The sequence below is a fragment of the Arachis duranensis genome, unplaced genomic scaffold (genome assembly GCF_000817695.3).
Source record: "Arachis duranensis cultivar V14167 unplaced genomic scaffold, aradu.V14167.gnm2.J7QH unplaced_Scaffold_165934, whole genome shotgun sequence".
Classification (NCBI taxonomy): domain Eukaryota; kingdom Viridiplantae; phylum Streptophyta; class Magnoliopsida; order Fabales; family Fabaceae; genus Arachis; species Arachis duranensis.
The window spans coordinates 1244245-1260209 of NW_026264258.1; the positions used below are offsets into that span (position 1 = coordinate 1244245).

General features: G+C 32.9%; 3 protein-coding genes across 4 annotated transcripts in view; all 3 read left to right on the forward strand.

Annotated features, from left to right (window-relative positions):
- The first annotated feature begins 992 nt into the window (after window positions 1-992).
- Window positions 993-3282, forward strand: LOC107476072 (endochitinase-like). Its single transcript, XM_016095821.3, has 3 exons — window positions 993-1434; window positions 1862-2015; window positions 2916-3282. Exons 1-3 carry the CDS (start codon window positions 1008-1010, stop codon window positions 3280-3282), a joined length of 948 nt encoding a protein of 315 aa, XP_015951307.1. The 5' UTR covers window positions 993-1007.
- Window positions 3283-5397: 2115 nt separating this feature from the next.
- On the forward strand, window positions 5398-9088 carry LOC127743910 (vacuolar protein sorting 38). 2 transcript variants are annotated; one of them, XM_052256124.1, is made up of 6 exons: window positions 5398-5783; window positions 6380-6586; window positions 6930-7101; window positions 7926-8074; window positions 8223-8450; window positions 8580-9088. In XM_052256124.1, the coding sequence occupies exons 1-6, from the start codon at window positions 5604-5606 to the stop codon at window positions 8700-8702; spliced, it is 1059 nt and encodes a 352-aa protein (XP_052112084.1). In that variant the 5' UTR covers window positions 5398-5603; the 3' UTR covers window positions 8703-9088. The 2 variants fall into 2 exon arrangements, with proteins under 2 accessions (XP_052112084.1, XP_052112083.1); XM_052256123.1 differs by having other exon boundaries at window positions 5400-5783; window positions 6930-7113; window positions 8580-9080.
- Window positions 9089-13102: 4014 nt separating this feature from the next.
- LOC107476042 (endochitinase-like) overlaps window positions 13103-15965 on the forward strand; it is a 19831-nt gene continuing 16968 nt past the window's right edge. Inside the window, exon 1 of the mRNA XM_016095790.3 lies at window positions 13103-13577. Within this exon, the coding sequence (XP_015951276.1) occupies window positions 13103-13577 (475 nt within the window). The remainder of the gene's footprint in view (window positions 13578-15965) is intronic.

Below are 15965 nucleotides of genomic sequence, written 5' to 3' on the forward strand. Positions count from 1 at the left end.
TAAAATTATATATATTGTATATATATAGCGGGGCGGATAGGGGCGAGTATTACCTAAATCCGACCCCGCCCCGTCCCTCCTAAAAACCAGTCCTGCTAAAAATCTAACTCGGTGCGGAACAGATAATTATCCGTCCCGAGCAGATAGAAACGATATGGGTACCTGCGGATTCGAGTGGTATTGTCATCCCTAGTTAAGAATAAGGTTGGATATGTGATGGTATTTAATATGTTCAAACATGTCGTCCAAAAAAAAATTATTTTTATTAAAACATGATTGGACACAAAAAATACGCATGTCAAACGAATATTGATAAATTTCGTATCTAAAATGACAACACACAAAAATTGTCCGTACTTCGTAGCTATTTATGCAAGTGGACAAATAGAATACTTATTGATATTCTAACTTATTTAGGTGAAAGTGAAACCTACCAATTGATAAATTTTATTATTAAGAATTTGACCAATGGAACTCAATCTATAGAGATTCAAAGAAAAAATCTTCCCACGAATTCTTTTTACCATTTTTAAGAGGCAAAAACATTTGATCATTGGATCGGACTAAAATATCTGCTAACTAGTCGTATATTAATCTCTTAAATATAGAGAGTGAAGACGCTAATATTGTTTGATTTCGTACGGTATTTTTTATTTTAGCAGGTTAAAGATTAATCTGCTATAGATTATGGATTGAAAATTTATTTAAGAATTTATTATTGGTGAATGAGTTAGTGCAAAAAATAGAATTTAAACATTCGACATTTATTTAAATAGACTAATAATAAACTAACTATTAGACTAATCCAACTTGATTTTGAAGACTGTGATATACAGTGTTGTATATTATTGTAGAAGCAGCCAAATTTGAAAATAAACATATATCAAAAATATCTCAAGCATCCTACCATAATTAACTTACCATTGCCTATATATAAATACCATCATTATCCTAATGAAACTAACACATCAAGAAACACTTCATTCTCCATCACTCTTAAAAGAAAAATGGGTTACACCAAATTGCCCTATCTTATAATAATATTAGCTTTCTTATTAGTGCTTGGTAGAACCACAAGAGCACAACAATGTGGTACACAAGCAAATGGAGCATTGTGCCAAGACAACTTATGTTGTAGCCAATATGGTTATTGTGGTAACACAAATGATTATTGTGGTAACGGTTGCCAAAGCCAATGTGGTGGTTCTAGTGGTGGTTCTAATGGTGATGTTAGTAGCATCATTACTTCCTCTACATTTGATGAAATGCTTAAGTACAGAAATGATCCACGGTGTAAGGGCAACGGATTCTACACTTATGATGCATTTCTTGCCGCCGCTGGCTCTTTCTCCGGCTTCGGCACCACCGGTGATGATGCCACCAAGAGGAGGGAGCTTGCTGCCTTTTTTGGTCAAACTTCCCATGAAACCACAGGTTAATTAATTACATAGTGATAATATTTTTAAATTATTTAATAATTTTCGATTATCATTTTCACATTAAGTCCTTTTTTTACATACAGGAATTGAATTAAAAACATACTCTAGTATGAGTTGCATTTAGAATTTATCCTAAAGAAATAAAGTGGTATGATTCTAACTTGAAGCTAATAAATATAAAATCTAAGTTTAATGCTAAGAAAGATAAAATATAAAAATTTAAATTCAAAATCTAACTTTGAATCATAAGAAAAATAAACTTATATTCTCTACCAAATCTAACTCAAGTTGGATGAAACCTTTTATTAGGTGATGTATGTAACTTTCTCAGATATATATATTTTAATTAACACAAAAAGATTTACTTTTATATACACATATACCCAAGATTAATTTTGAACGTACTATTTATATATATATAGGAGGATGGGCAAGTGCACCAGATGGTCCATATGCTTGGGGGTATTGCTTTATCAATGAAAATAACCAGGACGCAGATTATTGTACACCCTCTACACAATGGCCATGTGCTCCTGGCAAAAAATACTATGGAAGAGGACCAATTCAACTCACTCAGTAAGTAATTAACAAATATATAAGACTATAGTATGTCCAATAATGAATCTAACCACATCAAGTTAATAGCCAAATTTAAGCAGAATTTGATGAAATAGAGCGATACAATTTATTTATTTGAGTTTAATTGCTATATGTATTGATAATACAGGATTTAATTTTTATATATAGTAGTCAGTATAAAAATATTTTATTATGTCAATAAAAGTAATTATTTTTCATACTTATTGTATAAATAGTCGTAAAAATAATTAAAAAATTATGTAAAATATTTTGTTTTGTTAATGCATTAAAATTAAATTCTATATAAGTATCATTTAACTATAAATTATATTTGTATGAATTTTAGGTTATTTTAAAGTTGGGTTACTGTTATATATATATATATATATAATGTATATTAAAGGTTTAATTATTTTGTCGTTTCCTATAATTTTACTAAATTTTTAATTAATTTTTTTTATTTTTTCGATTGAGTCTTTATATGATATCAGATTTTGTAATTAAGTCTCTGTCGCCTGACAAAAATGCTAGAATTAACATAATATTCTGTTAAACGAAATAAATATATTTAATTTGACTGAATATTCTGTATAATTTTACAGACAATATTCTATTAATTTTAATTAATGTTTTTATTATAGTAGAGACTTAATTACAAAATTTAATACGTTATAAAAATCTAATTAAAAAAAATATATAGAGACTTAATTAAAAATTCGATTAAAATTATAGACAACGACAGAATAATTAAACCTATATTAAATTTGTCATGGAGTATTCTAAGTATATACCTTTATTATTGTACAGATTTGTAAATCTATCTAAAATTATTTTACAAATCTTCGGTTGTCAACATACATTATTATTGACGTGCAATTAGTTAATAACTTGTTGCAGCAATTACAATTACGGGCCAGCGGGTAATGCTATAGGATCAGATCTTCTAAACAATCCTGATCTAGTAGCAACTGATCCAGTTATTTCATTTAAGACAGCCATATGGTTTTGGATGACACCACAAGGAAATAAGCCATCATGTCATAATGTCATTACCGGAGGATGGACGCCGTCTTCTACCGATACAGCCGCCGGCCGAGTCCCTGGATATGGTGTCATCACCAACATAATCAATGGTGGGCTTGAATGCGGACACGGGCCAGATTCTCGGGTCGAAGATCGGATTGGGTTTTATAGTAGGTATTGCTCAATGTTGGGAGTTAGCACTGGGAATAATTTGGATTGCAACAATCAAAGTCCATTTTAGATAAATTGTCGTGTTTGTAATAAGCAGGAGCATCTTTTAATAAGGGACTATAGTGATACCCACTTATAATGGTAAAGCTCGTGAACAATACTATCTTTTAATCTCAACATTAAAGTTCGTTAATATATTATGCATACGCAAAAATAAAATTTGATAAATTTTATTATATATTTTTTTGTCTATAATTTCGTACATTTATTTAAATAAATAAGTGAGTTGACTTTTTGATCTGTTTAAATTGATTCTATCATAATTTTTTTTGGTTTATCTATTATGATTTTTTATTAGAATTAATAGTCAAATTTGTCTCTAAAAAATTATTCAATCTTCATTTTAGTCTCTAAAAAATAAATTTAATCAAAATAGTACTTGAATGATAACTACGTTAATAGAGTTCATCCTTCTATAATCTCAGTTGATGACATGGTTAATGTTCATAAGTGTGGCACACCTCAAAACGACATAGCTTTGATTTTTTGCCTCCAAGTGTTGAGACAATGTCATTTGATATATTCAAACGTTTCTCCGATAAACGTTTCTCCGATGACCACCACTCATAACAACCATGTCTCCTCTTTTCTCTCTAACGTCCTTTCCTGAGACACTTACCCATACTTTGAACGTCCTTGTTTACTTCACCATTCTGCAAGGCGACATCTGCACATGAGTTCACGCTACTAGAGGACAAAATTAACAATCATAAGCAAACTTTAATTCCCTAGATGTTAGAATCAATTTCAAAACCATAATTCCAATCTCGAACATATATAACTCTTCTCCTCCATGTTGACGGCGGTGACGGCTGTGGAAAAGTACTACCATGTGATAGGATTGAGTCTCCTAGAGTTGTTTCTATGCCCGTGTATTTAAATTTTTGGATTTCAGAAATAGATTTATCAATGATCAACTGGTATATCAAGTTACTTCAATATGAATTCTATCCATGATGCAGAGAAGTGATTCGGTAAAATGTCCAACAAGAATTTTTTGTCGTGAAATTCCTTAGTTTTTGGGTTTTTTAAAATGGGCCATCTTGATAGGTGTATTAGTTTGTTTTCTATAATGAAATCTGAGTTTGCACTGGAATTGAATGAGCTTATATTACTATTTGTTATCTCAGTTTGTGTTTTTGCTAATGATAGGGATGAAGGTCAGTATCTTTATTATTGTGCATTGAAGTTGGGTAAACTTGTTGAAGGAATGTATAAGGATATCCAATTGGAGAAGAAGAGTTATTTATGTTTGAGATTGGGATTAAGGTTCTAATATTGGGACTAATTTAACTTAATTTAACAAACTTATCTTGTCAACATTAACATTGTGACGTTTGAAGTGTGCCACACTGTCAGTTAATATTCTACCTTAACGAACGTTAGCTATCTTATCAACTGAAATGACAGAAGGATGAACTCTACTAATGCAATTATATTTTGGGGACTCTTTGTTTAATTTTATTTTTTGGAGACTAAAACAGAGATCGAGCGATCTTTTAGAAACAATTTTGGCTATTAATTCTTTTTATTATTGTGAGTGAATAAAGCTTCTGGTAACCCACATTAAGATCTTCTTTTTTTTGGTTTGAAGAAAAATGAGCTTGTTTTCAGGAATTTTCTTGTTTGTTTTTGTATTTGTGATCCTCAAATTTTTTGTTTTTTGTTGTAGAAGGGGCCTAAGCCCTAATGATTCTCAAAGTTAAAGGTTTCTATCTAGGCTTTCTACATTTCATTAGTTTTAGCCCAATTCAATTTCATCAACTCATGTTATGGCCCAATCAATGATAACTCTCTTGTGACTTGTGATAAAATTATTTAAAGTTTAGACCAATTTACTCAATATGCATAAAAATTAATAATGAACATACTTTTTTTCGGTCTGCTATTTTTTTCATGAAGAGGCCCAAGCCCATCTTCCTCCGGCAGCCTGTTCTCTCCCCACCTCTGCCCACGATTCCGGCGATTCCACCGGCGCCAACCTCCTAGTCGCGACGGAAGCTGCTCCTAGAATCGCTTCGTTTCGAGACACGATTTTGACTAACAAAATGATGAATAAATTGACGATGGTAAAGTGTGTTGCGTAAGTGCCACGTGTCCACTAATATGCTGTTTTACACTTTTACAGTTTACCCCTCCAACAAAGAGAGAAACCAAACTCCTCCACTGACGCCTTCTTTCTTCTTCTTCTCCTCCTTTTTCCGAGAAAATTCAGAACCAATATTTTCCCGAGAAAACTAAAATTTGATGAAGTGGTGATGAAGAAGGGATCGACGAGCTTGTGAGTTTGAATTAAGCGCAGTCCAAGGACGATGGTGAGGTCGATCCCCAATGGAACCAAACCAGAACATCTCGTTGCTGACGACGACGACCGATCCAGAAGATTTGAGAGTGATTGAGTGGGAGGATTTCGAGAGCGAGCTTGCGAGGTTGTCGAGTCTCTCTTCTGCGCTCAATGAAGCCAAGGAGAAGAAGCGTCGTCTTCATCAGAAGCTCCATGACCTCATCCAGGTAGGGTTTTAGTAAGAGCTAGGTTTATGGCTTTGCGCTTTTAGTTGATTTCCTGAGATTGTTGAATTCAATTTCTGCTGAGTGTGGTTAATGAGGAGTTAACTTAGAATAAAGAAAAATTTTAGGAAGAAGCTCTGTTTTGGTGAATTGCGGGGGAAGTGGAATCGCAATAGAATGATAGATTTTGGGAAGAAGAAAATGGTTCAATGTTGTCGTGTTAAATGCAGTTTCATTTTTGGTAATGTTAGAACTTGGAAGCAAACTGTTCATTTTTGTTCGAATTTGTTTATTCCACTAGATGCAACTTCCATTGAGGGTTATCCATGTCAGTAGATCAGAACTAGGGTTTTATTATGTACTTCAGGCACTGGTATTTGAGATTGTTCCTGATAGGCATCAATAATATAAGCATACCAATTCAGTCTTGCTTGTTAAGTTGTTTGTTTCTTGCTTTCATCTTTTGTTGCTTTCGACCATGAATACTTGTTTCAGTTGACAATAACATATAGGGATATGTTATGGTTATTTACTTTTAAATCATTGTACTTGTCCCTAATAACGGCCCGCGTATTAGCGGGTGATGATCTTTTGAGCAGGTCAATGCTGAATCATTGGGCCGTGTAAATGAACTTGAAGAAATGCGGCAGAAATTGGAATCAAAGAAATTGATGGTGGAGAATATGTCTGTGCGATCTAGGCTGGCAAAGGAGGATGCTTGCAGGCAAGAAGAGCAGCTTGGTGGTGCAGTCCAATCGCTGTTGGTGGCAGGAGGTGCTCTTTCCGTGGCTAGCAGAAATCTTCAGGTTGATCTTTTTTCATATTTTGTTATGGGTTTTGAGTACTACATACTTTTTAATAAGTGAGTTTATGTTATAATTTTTTTTCTTAGCCCCATAAAAAAATTGGGGCAGAAAGACTTTGTTATATGATGCAGTTCAGTCAACTGTATTTTTGATGACTCAGGATGTGTTTGGTTTAGCATTTGAAGCATAAAACATACGTTTAGTTTTCTTGACAACTTCACTTTTTCGGTTTGTTTATTTTTTCCCTTTTTTGTTCTCACACAGTTTCCTGGTATTATAGTAGAATCATATGTTTCTGCTGATATTGTAGCATGATAGTTAGCTCATGATGTTGTAACTATAGGAGTCAAGTCGGGCACTGTCTGAAGAAAAAGGCTATGTTTGTCTAAGAAATTCACAGAAGATGCTAAAAATGAGGCAACAACATATGGCATCTCAAATTTCAATGCTATATCCTGTGAAGATCACTGTTGGACCAGCACAAGAGCAAGTTGAGCTTGAAGCATATCCTTCAGGTAGCCTATCAGGTAATAGATTGCTCAATTTGTCTGTCTTTGTGAATGGTACTGTTAAAATATGAAATGGTTGACCTTATAAGAAGTAGAAACTATAGTTTCAAGTAAAGAATGAAACTGAGGTGATGGATGTTGCAGTCGCTATATCTCGGTTTCCTAGTGGCACTTTGGGTTCAGTTCTTCCTTAAAATTGAGCTATTGTGGTGATTGGTGAATATGATGTCTCTCATTATCTGCTTCTTCTACCAGTTGTGGGTCAACACCTTGTTTTTTTTCCTTTTTATGCTTCTGTGGTGGTTTTGTTTCATGTTAACTGATCTAAGTTATAGATCTATCTTTCCTTTTTGTTGAAATTAACAGTAGATGATTATCTTTCCTATTTGTTGAAATTACAATGGCATCTGCATAATTAATTATAGATGATTATCTTTCCTTTTTCATTGTGCAAAAGAGTATTCTTTCTTCACAGCAATACTCATTTATCATAGTATCATTGCTTGTGGACTGTATCATTGTTCCTGTGTATCGTGGTCTTAAGGGCTTGGTAAATCTTAAGGCCCTCTAGAGCTCTGTCATTGTAGCATTTTCAACTTCACTCTCTTTAGGTAAAAATCCCTTATTTACTTTGTAATTTGTGTTGATTATGTTTTGGGTTGGTTAGGCTTCTTTATATTATGACTACAACAGTTATAGAATATAGATGATGATCCAGTTATCTTGACCAGTGAATTGTATTAGAATAATTAGATAAAATTACTTCATTTCTAATCGAGTAAGTGACACATCTTCTGGATTGTTGCTAAAAGTTGCCCTTGTTTACCTAGGAACTCCTGCTGGACTTAAACCAGTTAATCAAGGGTCGTTGACAATTCAGGGCCTGCATTTGACAATGCTATCTTTTAAGAAGATGAGCTTTTTCACCGATAAGAAAGAAATTCAAAGGTCTGCTACTGCCCTAGGATATGTTGCACATGTAAGTTTGTAGCTCCCTGGTCCTTTTCAACCCTTAAATCTATCTGTTAATAGTGAGATGGTCAGTTTCCAAATAGTCAATTCATATTTTGACATTTTTTTTATATGGAAAACTTCCTGTGTTACTTAATGCAGCATTCGATTTGCAGGCTGTTTCACTTGTAGCCTCATACTTGCGAGTACCTTTGCGTTATCCGTTACGATTGGGGGGTTCTCATTCATATATCATTGACAATGCTCCTTCCATAGAGCCAACGTCATCTGAATCTACATCAAATGCAATGACTTCTGCAAACACCAAGCATGTGGAATTCCCCCTATTTTTAGAAGGTCAAGAAACAACAAGAGCGGCTTATGCTGTATTCTTGTTAAATAAGGTATACCTTTTTATTTATCTTTTGTTCTATATAGCAATTCGTAAACAAGCTATGGATTTGATTTATGATATGTTCCATTTTTACTCTTTGGCTTATAGCTCCTTACCCTTTTGGTTATTCTGAATGTAGGATTTAGAGCAGCTTTTGAATTTCATTGGTGCAAAGAGTTTGGGACCACGCCATATATTGGCTAATTTGAGGGAGCTTTTTAGGACTATCCAGTCTAAAGCTTTCATAGAGAACTTGATCTAGTATCTATTTTTTGCCATAATGAAAGTTTTCTGTAAATTGATTTTTGTAATTCTTACATGGGTGCAAATTTTTTGGTGTGCACCTTCCCATGTAGCATTATTATCAAATTGAAACGAACTTTCTACCATGGATTTGGAATTCTTTTCAATTTATACACAGCTTTTGAACATGCTGTCCTCTGAAGAACACAAGAACATACTTTAGCCAGATGTATTAAGATCATATTTGTAATTGTTGGATGGATATTCAGTAACAAGTAAGCTTTCATTAACACATTAATATTTGCAGCGTTCCAAAATCGGTGAACCCAAAAGGACAATTGTTTGCCACCTGCTTCTCACCACCCAAATAATTAACAATAATACCCATTTCTTCTCGTAAATTATCCTTTTAATCATTCTAACTATTTTCTAAACTAGTAATAAACATTGGGTAACCTCAATTATTTACGAGGTATATACTATTCCAAATATAGTTGCCAATTAGGTTTACATGTCATTATGGAGTTTAAAATGCAGCAACTAAAGAGATATTTATTAGATGAGCCTAGGAAATGGCCATCTTCATGATGAAGCTTGACTTGAGAGACACTGCTGACCTGTTAGTGTCAGACAAAACGGGTAAAGTATTTTTTTTATTTATGAAATTTTTTAAAAATACTGATATTTAAATCATTTTAATTTTACTTTTAATATTTTAAAAGGTTTAAGATTACATATTAAAATTATTAATTTATAAAGTTTTTATAAAATAAAATATAAAATTTAAGTTTTTAATATATTTTGTGCATTTATTAAAATTAAAAAATTTTTACAATCTTGGGCTAACGTCATATGTTTTAACAATGAAAATAGTCAATTTTGATTTTCTGCTTCTTCATCTTTTTTTATTTTCAATTCTGCTAGGAAATTAAGAGGGGGTTCAGCCAACTTCTACCAATTTTTTAATAGATTAGACTTTGAAACTATGATTCTGAAAATCGGATTAGACCGGCCGGTCGAACCAGTTCAACTGGGAACCGGCAGTGCAAGCGATCCGATCATCTCCTTATAACCGTTCGAAGAAAAACCAATAAAAAACCAGCAAACCGGTTGAGAACCGGCCGATTCGGATAAAACGGCGCCATTTTTAAACTTGTAAAAAAAGAAACGGATCCATTGATCTAGTGATCCCTCGTGACCTAACCCCCTCTTCCCCTAATCATTCATTCATCCATGTTCTGGAGAACTCTGAATGAAAGAAACCTTAGCCGCGTTACCCTCCGCCTAGCCCTCCATCGTGGCTGCCTAACCCAGCCCCTCAGCGTCGCCGCCTAACCCAGCTCCTCTTCGGCTCTTCATCTTCGCTGGCTTCTCGGCACGGACCCAGGTTAGTGGCTTCTCTTCTTCATCTTCACTTTGGTCTTCTTCTTCAATTTTTGTTCCATTTCTGATTTTTCTTCAAGTCTGCTTCGGTCTTGGATCAAGTCTGCTTCAATTTTTGTTCAACTCTGCTTCGGTCTTGGTTCAAGTCTTCTTCAATTTTTGAAGTTTTGTTCAAATATGTCTTGTATTTGCCGATGGTTTGAAGTTTTGTTCTGAATGTTTGAAGGTTGGTTCTGGATCTGTTGCTGTTGCTGATGGTCCTTGAAGTTTGGTTCTAAATGTTTTGTTACTCTGTTTTCTAATTGTTGTGAATGTTTGAAATTTTATTTACTTTGAAAGTTTGGTTTTGGATCTGTTACTCTAACAGTTTGAAGTTTGCTGTGAATGTTTGAAGTTTTGTTACTCTGATGGTTTTTTAATTTTTCTCTGGTTACTGATGGATCTGTTTAGTTTCTGAATGCTCGGTTCTTCTTCTTACTTTTAATTTCTGAATTTTTTGTTCAAATAATGTTGCTAATGTTCTTCTTCTTCTTCTTCCTTGCTAATGCTCTGTTTAATTTAGTGTCATCAATGTTGAGTCTGTTTCAGTGTTTTGAATGTCTGATACTCTGATTTGTGATTTCTGAATCTAAAATTAATTAAATCATTGATTTTGTGTTGTTGAAATTGTTGATTAAAATGGATTTGTTATGCTACTGTTGCCGTTTTTTAATTTTTAAGTATGATGTTTCTGAATTTTTGTTGAAATAGTTATTGATTTCAGGGTTTAGAGTGATCATTTGTTGCTGGTATTTAGGTGTGGCAAATGGGCCTAAATTCACCGGGCCGGTCTGCGTAACCCGCCAAAAAAAGCGAACCGGGCTAGAAAAATGGGACTGCCAAATAGCAAAAGCCCACCTAACTTGCACCGTTTAAACCGCGGGTTTTGGCGGGGCTTCCCCGCCGGGCTTAGTATTTTTTTAGTGAGGGGTATTTTTACAATTTTTTTGCCAAACCCTAACTTCCCCCAACTGAACTTACAAGAGAGTGAAGATAAAAATTGAGTGGTTCGATTTATGTTTATGTTACTTTGGAGACAATTTTATAATTATGTTTTAAATTATGTTTATTTTGCTTTGGAGAGAATATTTATACTTATGTTTTGGATGAAAACTTTGTTTATAATTATGTTTATTAGATATTTATAATTACAAAGATTTTAATGTTTATAAATATAAAAAACATATTTTTATACCTTTAGAAATTATAAATTTATTAATATGATTTTTGTTGTTGCTTCTTTTTTCTTTTTGGCTCTGTTAAGTTCTGTTAAGTTGGTACATTCAAACTTGTGTATTGGCCTGTTCATCTTCACTTGCAATAACAAAAAGCTTCTCATTTGATGACCTGGATGAGGAGATATTGATGCCTCACAAGACACAACCACTATCAACATATCCTTGTTAGAAGGTTTTTTTAGCACAATAGTTGAAATCATAATCATAATTACATAATATGTTTAAATAATTATCCCAAAAAAAAAAAGAAACTCACAAGAACATGTTGAGATTTTGATAATTGATAAATTTTTATGTTGATATTTAATATTTGATATTTCTTTATACTATTTAACTTGAGTTTGTATATTAATAAGTTTATATGAATTTCATTGATGACATTTAATGTAGTTTTTTAAATTTGAAAACTATTTTAATATTTGTATTATATTATAATTATATTTTAGGATATTTATTTATAATTTATTTGTTATTTTATTTTAAAACAATTTTTTCGATTAAATCATCGGTTAGACTGGTTGGACCAGTAAACCAGTGAACCAGTAATTAGAGCGGTTTGATGACCGGTCCAGTTTTCCGAACCTTGCTCGAAACTCATCTTAATAAAGATAAGTTAGTATACATGGATGTTTCTTCTGCTAAGTATCGAAATGTTTCTTTTTCATACCGAATGGATGTTCTTTTATATATTTTTTATTTTTTTTTATTGCAAATGTGAATGTCTCTATTTCTTTAAGAATTTCATATTCTTTTTTAATTTTATAGATATCTAATTATTTTTGCCAAAATATAACTGGATATTTCTTTTGTTAAGCATTAGGATATTTTTTTCCTATTAAATGAATATTTTTTTTATATTTCTGTAATTGTTCAAGGACAATTCGTGCTCCATCATTGCTTCCTTAAACAATTCCTGTAGCAAGTGCAAGTCAGAGACCGACTTTAAGGGTACCTACGTGATCTCTTTGACACGCACCTTCCCTATGGGTGAATCTTCATATTCTTCACTACCCGGGAAGGCCTTCGGTTTGGGATCTCCCATTTGGCTCAACGGGACCTTCAATTCTGCGACTGTGACAGAGCTAAAGAAGCTTACATGCATGGCATCCGAACTCTCATACACATTCCAAACACCGATGTCGTTCTTAAAATGGGTTCCTACGATCTCATCACTGAAAACTGGGCTCTCCTTCAACAAACCAATTCCCTCTTTGGATCGCAACATCAGCAACTCAATGCATTATTGCGTCATTTTTAGTCTGAGAAGTTGGAGAGTCTTAGATGAGGGCAGAGGCAGAGAGGTTCTGACGGTGAGAGAGAGAGGTCTGTGTGTGTGGTTATTAGAGGTGGGTAGATTAATGTGAGAGAGAAGAGGAAGATTTTTATAAATTTTAATTATGTTTATTTAATCAATTTTAAATTTTTTAAATTTAAAATTTAAAAAATTTAAAATTAATTATTAATATAATTTATAATTAATTAAATTGTCCATTCTTGACTTATTAGGAATTGGTTTCATATACTTTTCCTTTTATTTTTTGTTCCTTTTTATAGGACTTTCCTTTTGTTGAAAATTGATCTCCTTAGTAACATACTAGTAGAAATTGAGCAATCAATCAATGAAATTGCATTGTAGTGTTAGCTGCCAACTATGAAAATCAACAAATATCTAGTCTCTCATCATACTACATCTATAAATACTGAACCATGCATCAATCACAATACATTAAACCTCTCTTTAAAACAAAAAAAAAAAATAATGGGAAATACCAAATTACCTTATTTTATGCTAAGCCTCTTAATATTATTGCATGGTGCAAAAGCAGAACAATGTGGTAGACAAGCAAATGGAGCATTATGCCCAAACAGTTTATGTTGTAGCCAATGGGGTTGGTGTGGTACCACAGACCCTTATTGTGGTTCTGGTTGCCAAAGCCAATGCAAAGGTTCAACACCTTCAAATCCGTCACCACCACCTCCGCCACCAACACCTATTGGTGGTGGTGGTGCCGGCAGTGGCGGCGGCGATGTTGCTAATATACTTACTTCTTCTATGTTTGATCAGATGCTTAAGCACCGGAATGATCCTAGCTGTCCAGGGAAAGGATTCTATACCTATGATGCCTTCATTGCCGCCGCTCGCACTTCCGCTGGTTTTGGCACCACCGGTGACGACGCCACCCGCAAGAGGGAGATTGCTGCTTTCTTGGGTCAAACTTCTCATGAAACCACAGGTATATATGAATTTTTAGAATTATCTAAAAATAAAACTAGGTAATACTTTTAGAATAAATCATTAAATCAACTTTCCTAGCAGACATTAAAAAAATATTATTGGTTTAAATTTAACGAGTGGAGTAAATTTCTAAAAGACCTCCAAATAATAAGTTTTTAATAAATTTTTATTATAAAACAATTAAATTTGTAAAAATATCATTACAAGGTAAATTAGTCTTTTTTTTTTTTAAGCTAAGCGACGAACTTTTTTAGACTAATAAAAATTTATTTGAGACTAAAATATTATGAATATCATTCTTATTAATTTTTATTAGAGCTAAAGTTTAGCATTAATAAGATACATTTTTTTTCTGCAGAAGGTCATGAATTTGGATCCTCGTCTAAAATTAAAAAAAATTGATAAAATAATAATAAAATAATAGTTAATTCATTTTTTTATTTTAGGAGATTTTGATCCAAATGTCATAGTATATTTGATCATTAGTATTACTATATATCGATGATTGATAGATAGTGGCACTAATAATCATATATACAATGTAAAATGACTCTTAAAATAATAAAAATTTGCTAGAGACCAAAGTGTTATAACCGTCATCCTTTTAAGTTTTCAATAGACTTAGCTTAGCATTGAGAAGATACATTAACTTTCACAAAAATGCCACAATTTTGTTACCTTTTCTTAAAGCAAAACGAGTATATGAATTTATTGATGATTGATATATGGTGGGACTAATAATCATAGATACAATTAGGGATGACATCTAGAATAATAAAAATTTGTTGGATACCAAACAATCGAGTGTCATGCTTTTAAGTTTTCAATAGACTTAAAACTTAACATTATTGATATGATACATTAACTTATATAGAACTGTTACATCTTGTTATCTTTTCATTATATTAATCATTGATATATGGTAACACTAATGATCAAATATACTATCAAACACTACTTCTAGAATAATAAAAATGTGTTGGATGTCAAAGCGTCACTAGTGTTATAGTAGCGTTTGTTTTGAGGTATTAGGAGGGAGATTGGAAGACTGAAACTTAATATTATATTTATTGATCCAGAGATTGATACTAAAATTTCAATATCTATTCTTAAAATTCCAGTATTTTATTATCTCAAAAAAGTGGAGACGCAGGGGACTAAAATTTTTTAAAACGGAGACCAAAACTTTGATAATATTTTATACCTAAAATACTCCTATCTCAATTAATTAATTTCAACTTTACCTTTTGTACAAATTAAATTAGAATTTCATTCTTATTTCAGTATTTGTCTCCCACTTTACACCAAACACAATATTAAGATTTATTTTAATTTTTGACTCTTAATTTAAATCTCTCGATCTCTATCTTTCTTCCAAATGCTACGTATTAAGTTTTTAATAGATCAGACTTAAAGCTTAGCATTCATAGGATACATTAATTTTTATAGAGAAATGCCATAATCTAGTTATCTTTTCTTGAAGCAAACGGAGTATGTGAATTTATTAATGATCGATATACGGTGACACTAATAATCATAATAGTAATGTTAAGAAAGACAAAAAAAAAAATTAAAATTTATCTTATTTAATATTCATTAATTGTCAACAATTAATGAATATTAAATAAGATAAATTTTTATTGTTATTGACTAATTTTTTTTATTATTAAATATTTCCGTAATCCTAAATATAATTAAAGATGACTTTTAGAACAATAAAAATTTATTGAGGACTGAAATATGTAGTGTCATCCTTATAAATTTTTAATAAACTTAAAGCTTAGCATTAATAGTGTTACGGTGGGTAACCGAAGATTAATAGAATGGATGACGTTGGTTGGCCCAATTGTCTGCAGAGGGTGGCTTTCAAGTAGGTTCGCTCGCAGGAGCCTCCTTCCGACTTGTGTACGTGAATGAATGGGGGGTGGTACCTGCAAAGACACTCCGATGCCTAAGTTAGCTAGGGTGTTAGCAGGTCTAGAGAGTATTGGGCTTAGAGATACCTGAGGGGTGTCAGTGTATTTATAGTGGTGAGCCAATAACCACCGTTGGAGTAGTGCCATATCTTTAGGGTGTTAACCGTCCCATTATCTTAGGGAGGTTAAGATATGGCTTGATGAAGCGGTTGGAGAGATTTTAGGGACGGTTACTCATTTGAATGAGTGTTTATCTGCCAGCTAATCTCGTGCCCGACTTCTTTAAGACGAATCGTAGTCAACACCGACTTCTTGACACCAGGTCGGTGCGTAGTAAGGCTCAATCCTCTGGACTAAGCCTTTCTTTTGGACCTGGACCTTTATTATTGGGCCAGGGTATGAACAGTGCCCCTACTTGAGCCCAAGATCTCTTTAGGGCTTGGGTTCAAGTATTTAACTCGGGTTCGTAG

Coding starts and splice junctions, on each gene's coding strand:
- LOC107476072 (XM_016095821.3), top strand. CDS start 1,008: ATGGGTTACACCAAATTGCCCTATCTTATAATAATATTAGCTTTCTTA. Junction 1,435..1,861: donor AACTTCCCATGAAACCACAG/GTTAATTAATTA, acceptor ATATATATATAG/GAGGATGGGCAAGTGCACCA. Junction 2,016..2,915: donor GGACCAATTCAACTCACTCA/GTAAGTAATTAA, acceptor AACTTGTTGCAG/CAATTACAATTACGGGCCAG.
- LOC127743910 (XM_052256123.1), top strand. CDS start 5,604: ATGGAACCAAACCAGAACATCTCGTTGCTGACGACGACGACCGATCCA. Junction 5,784..6,379: donor AGCTCCATGACCTCATCCAG/GTAGGGTTTTAG, acceptor TCTTTTGAGCAG/GTCAATGCTGAATCATTGGG. Junction 8,075..8,222: donor CCCTAGGATATGTTGCACAT/GTAAGTTTGTAG, acceptor TTCGATTTGCAG/GCTGTTTCACTTGTAGCCTC.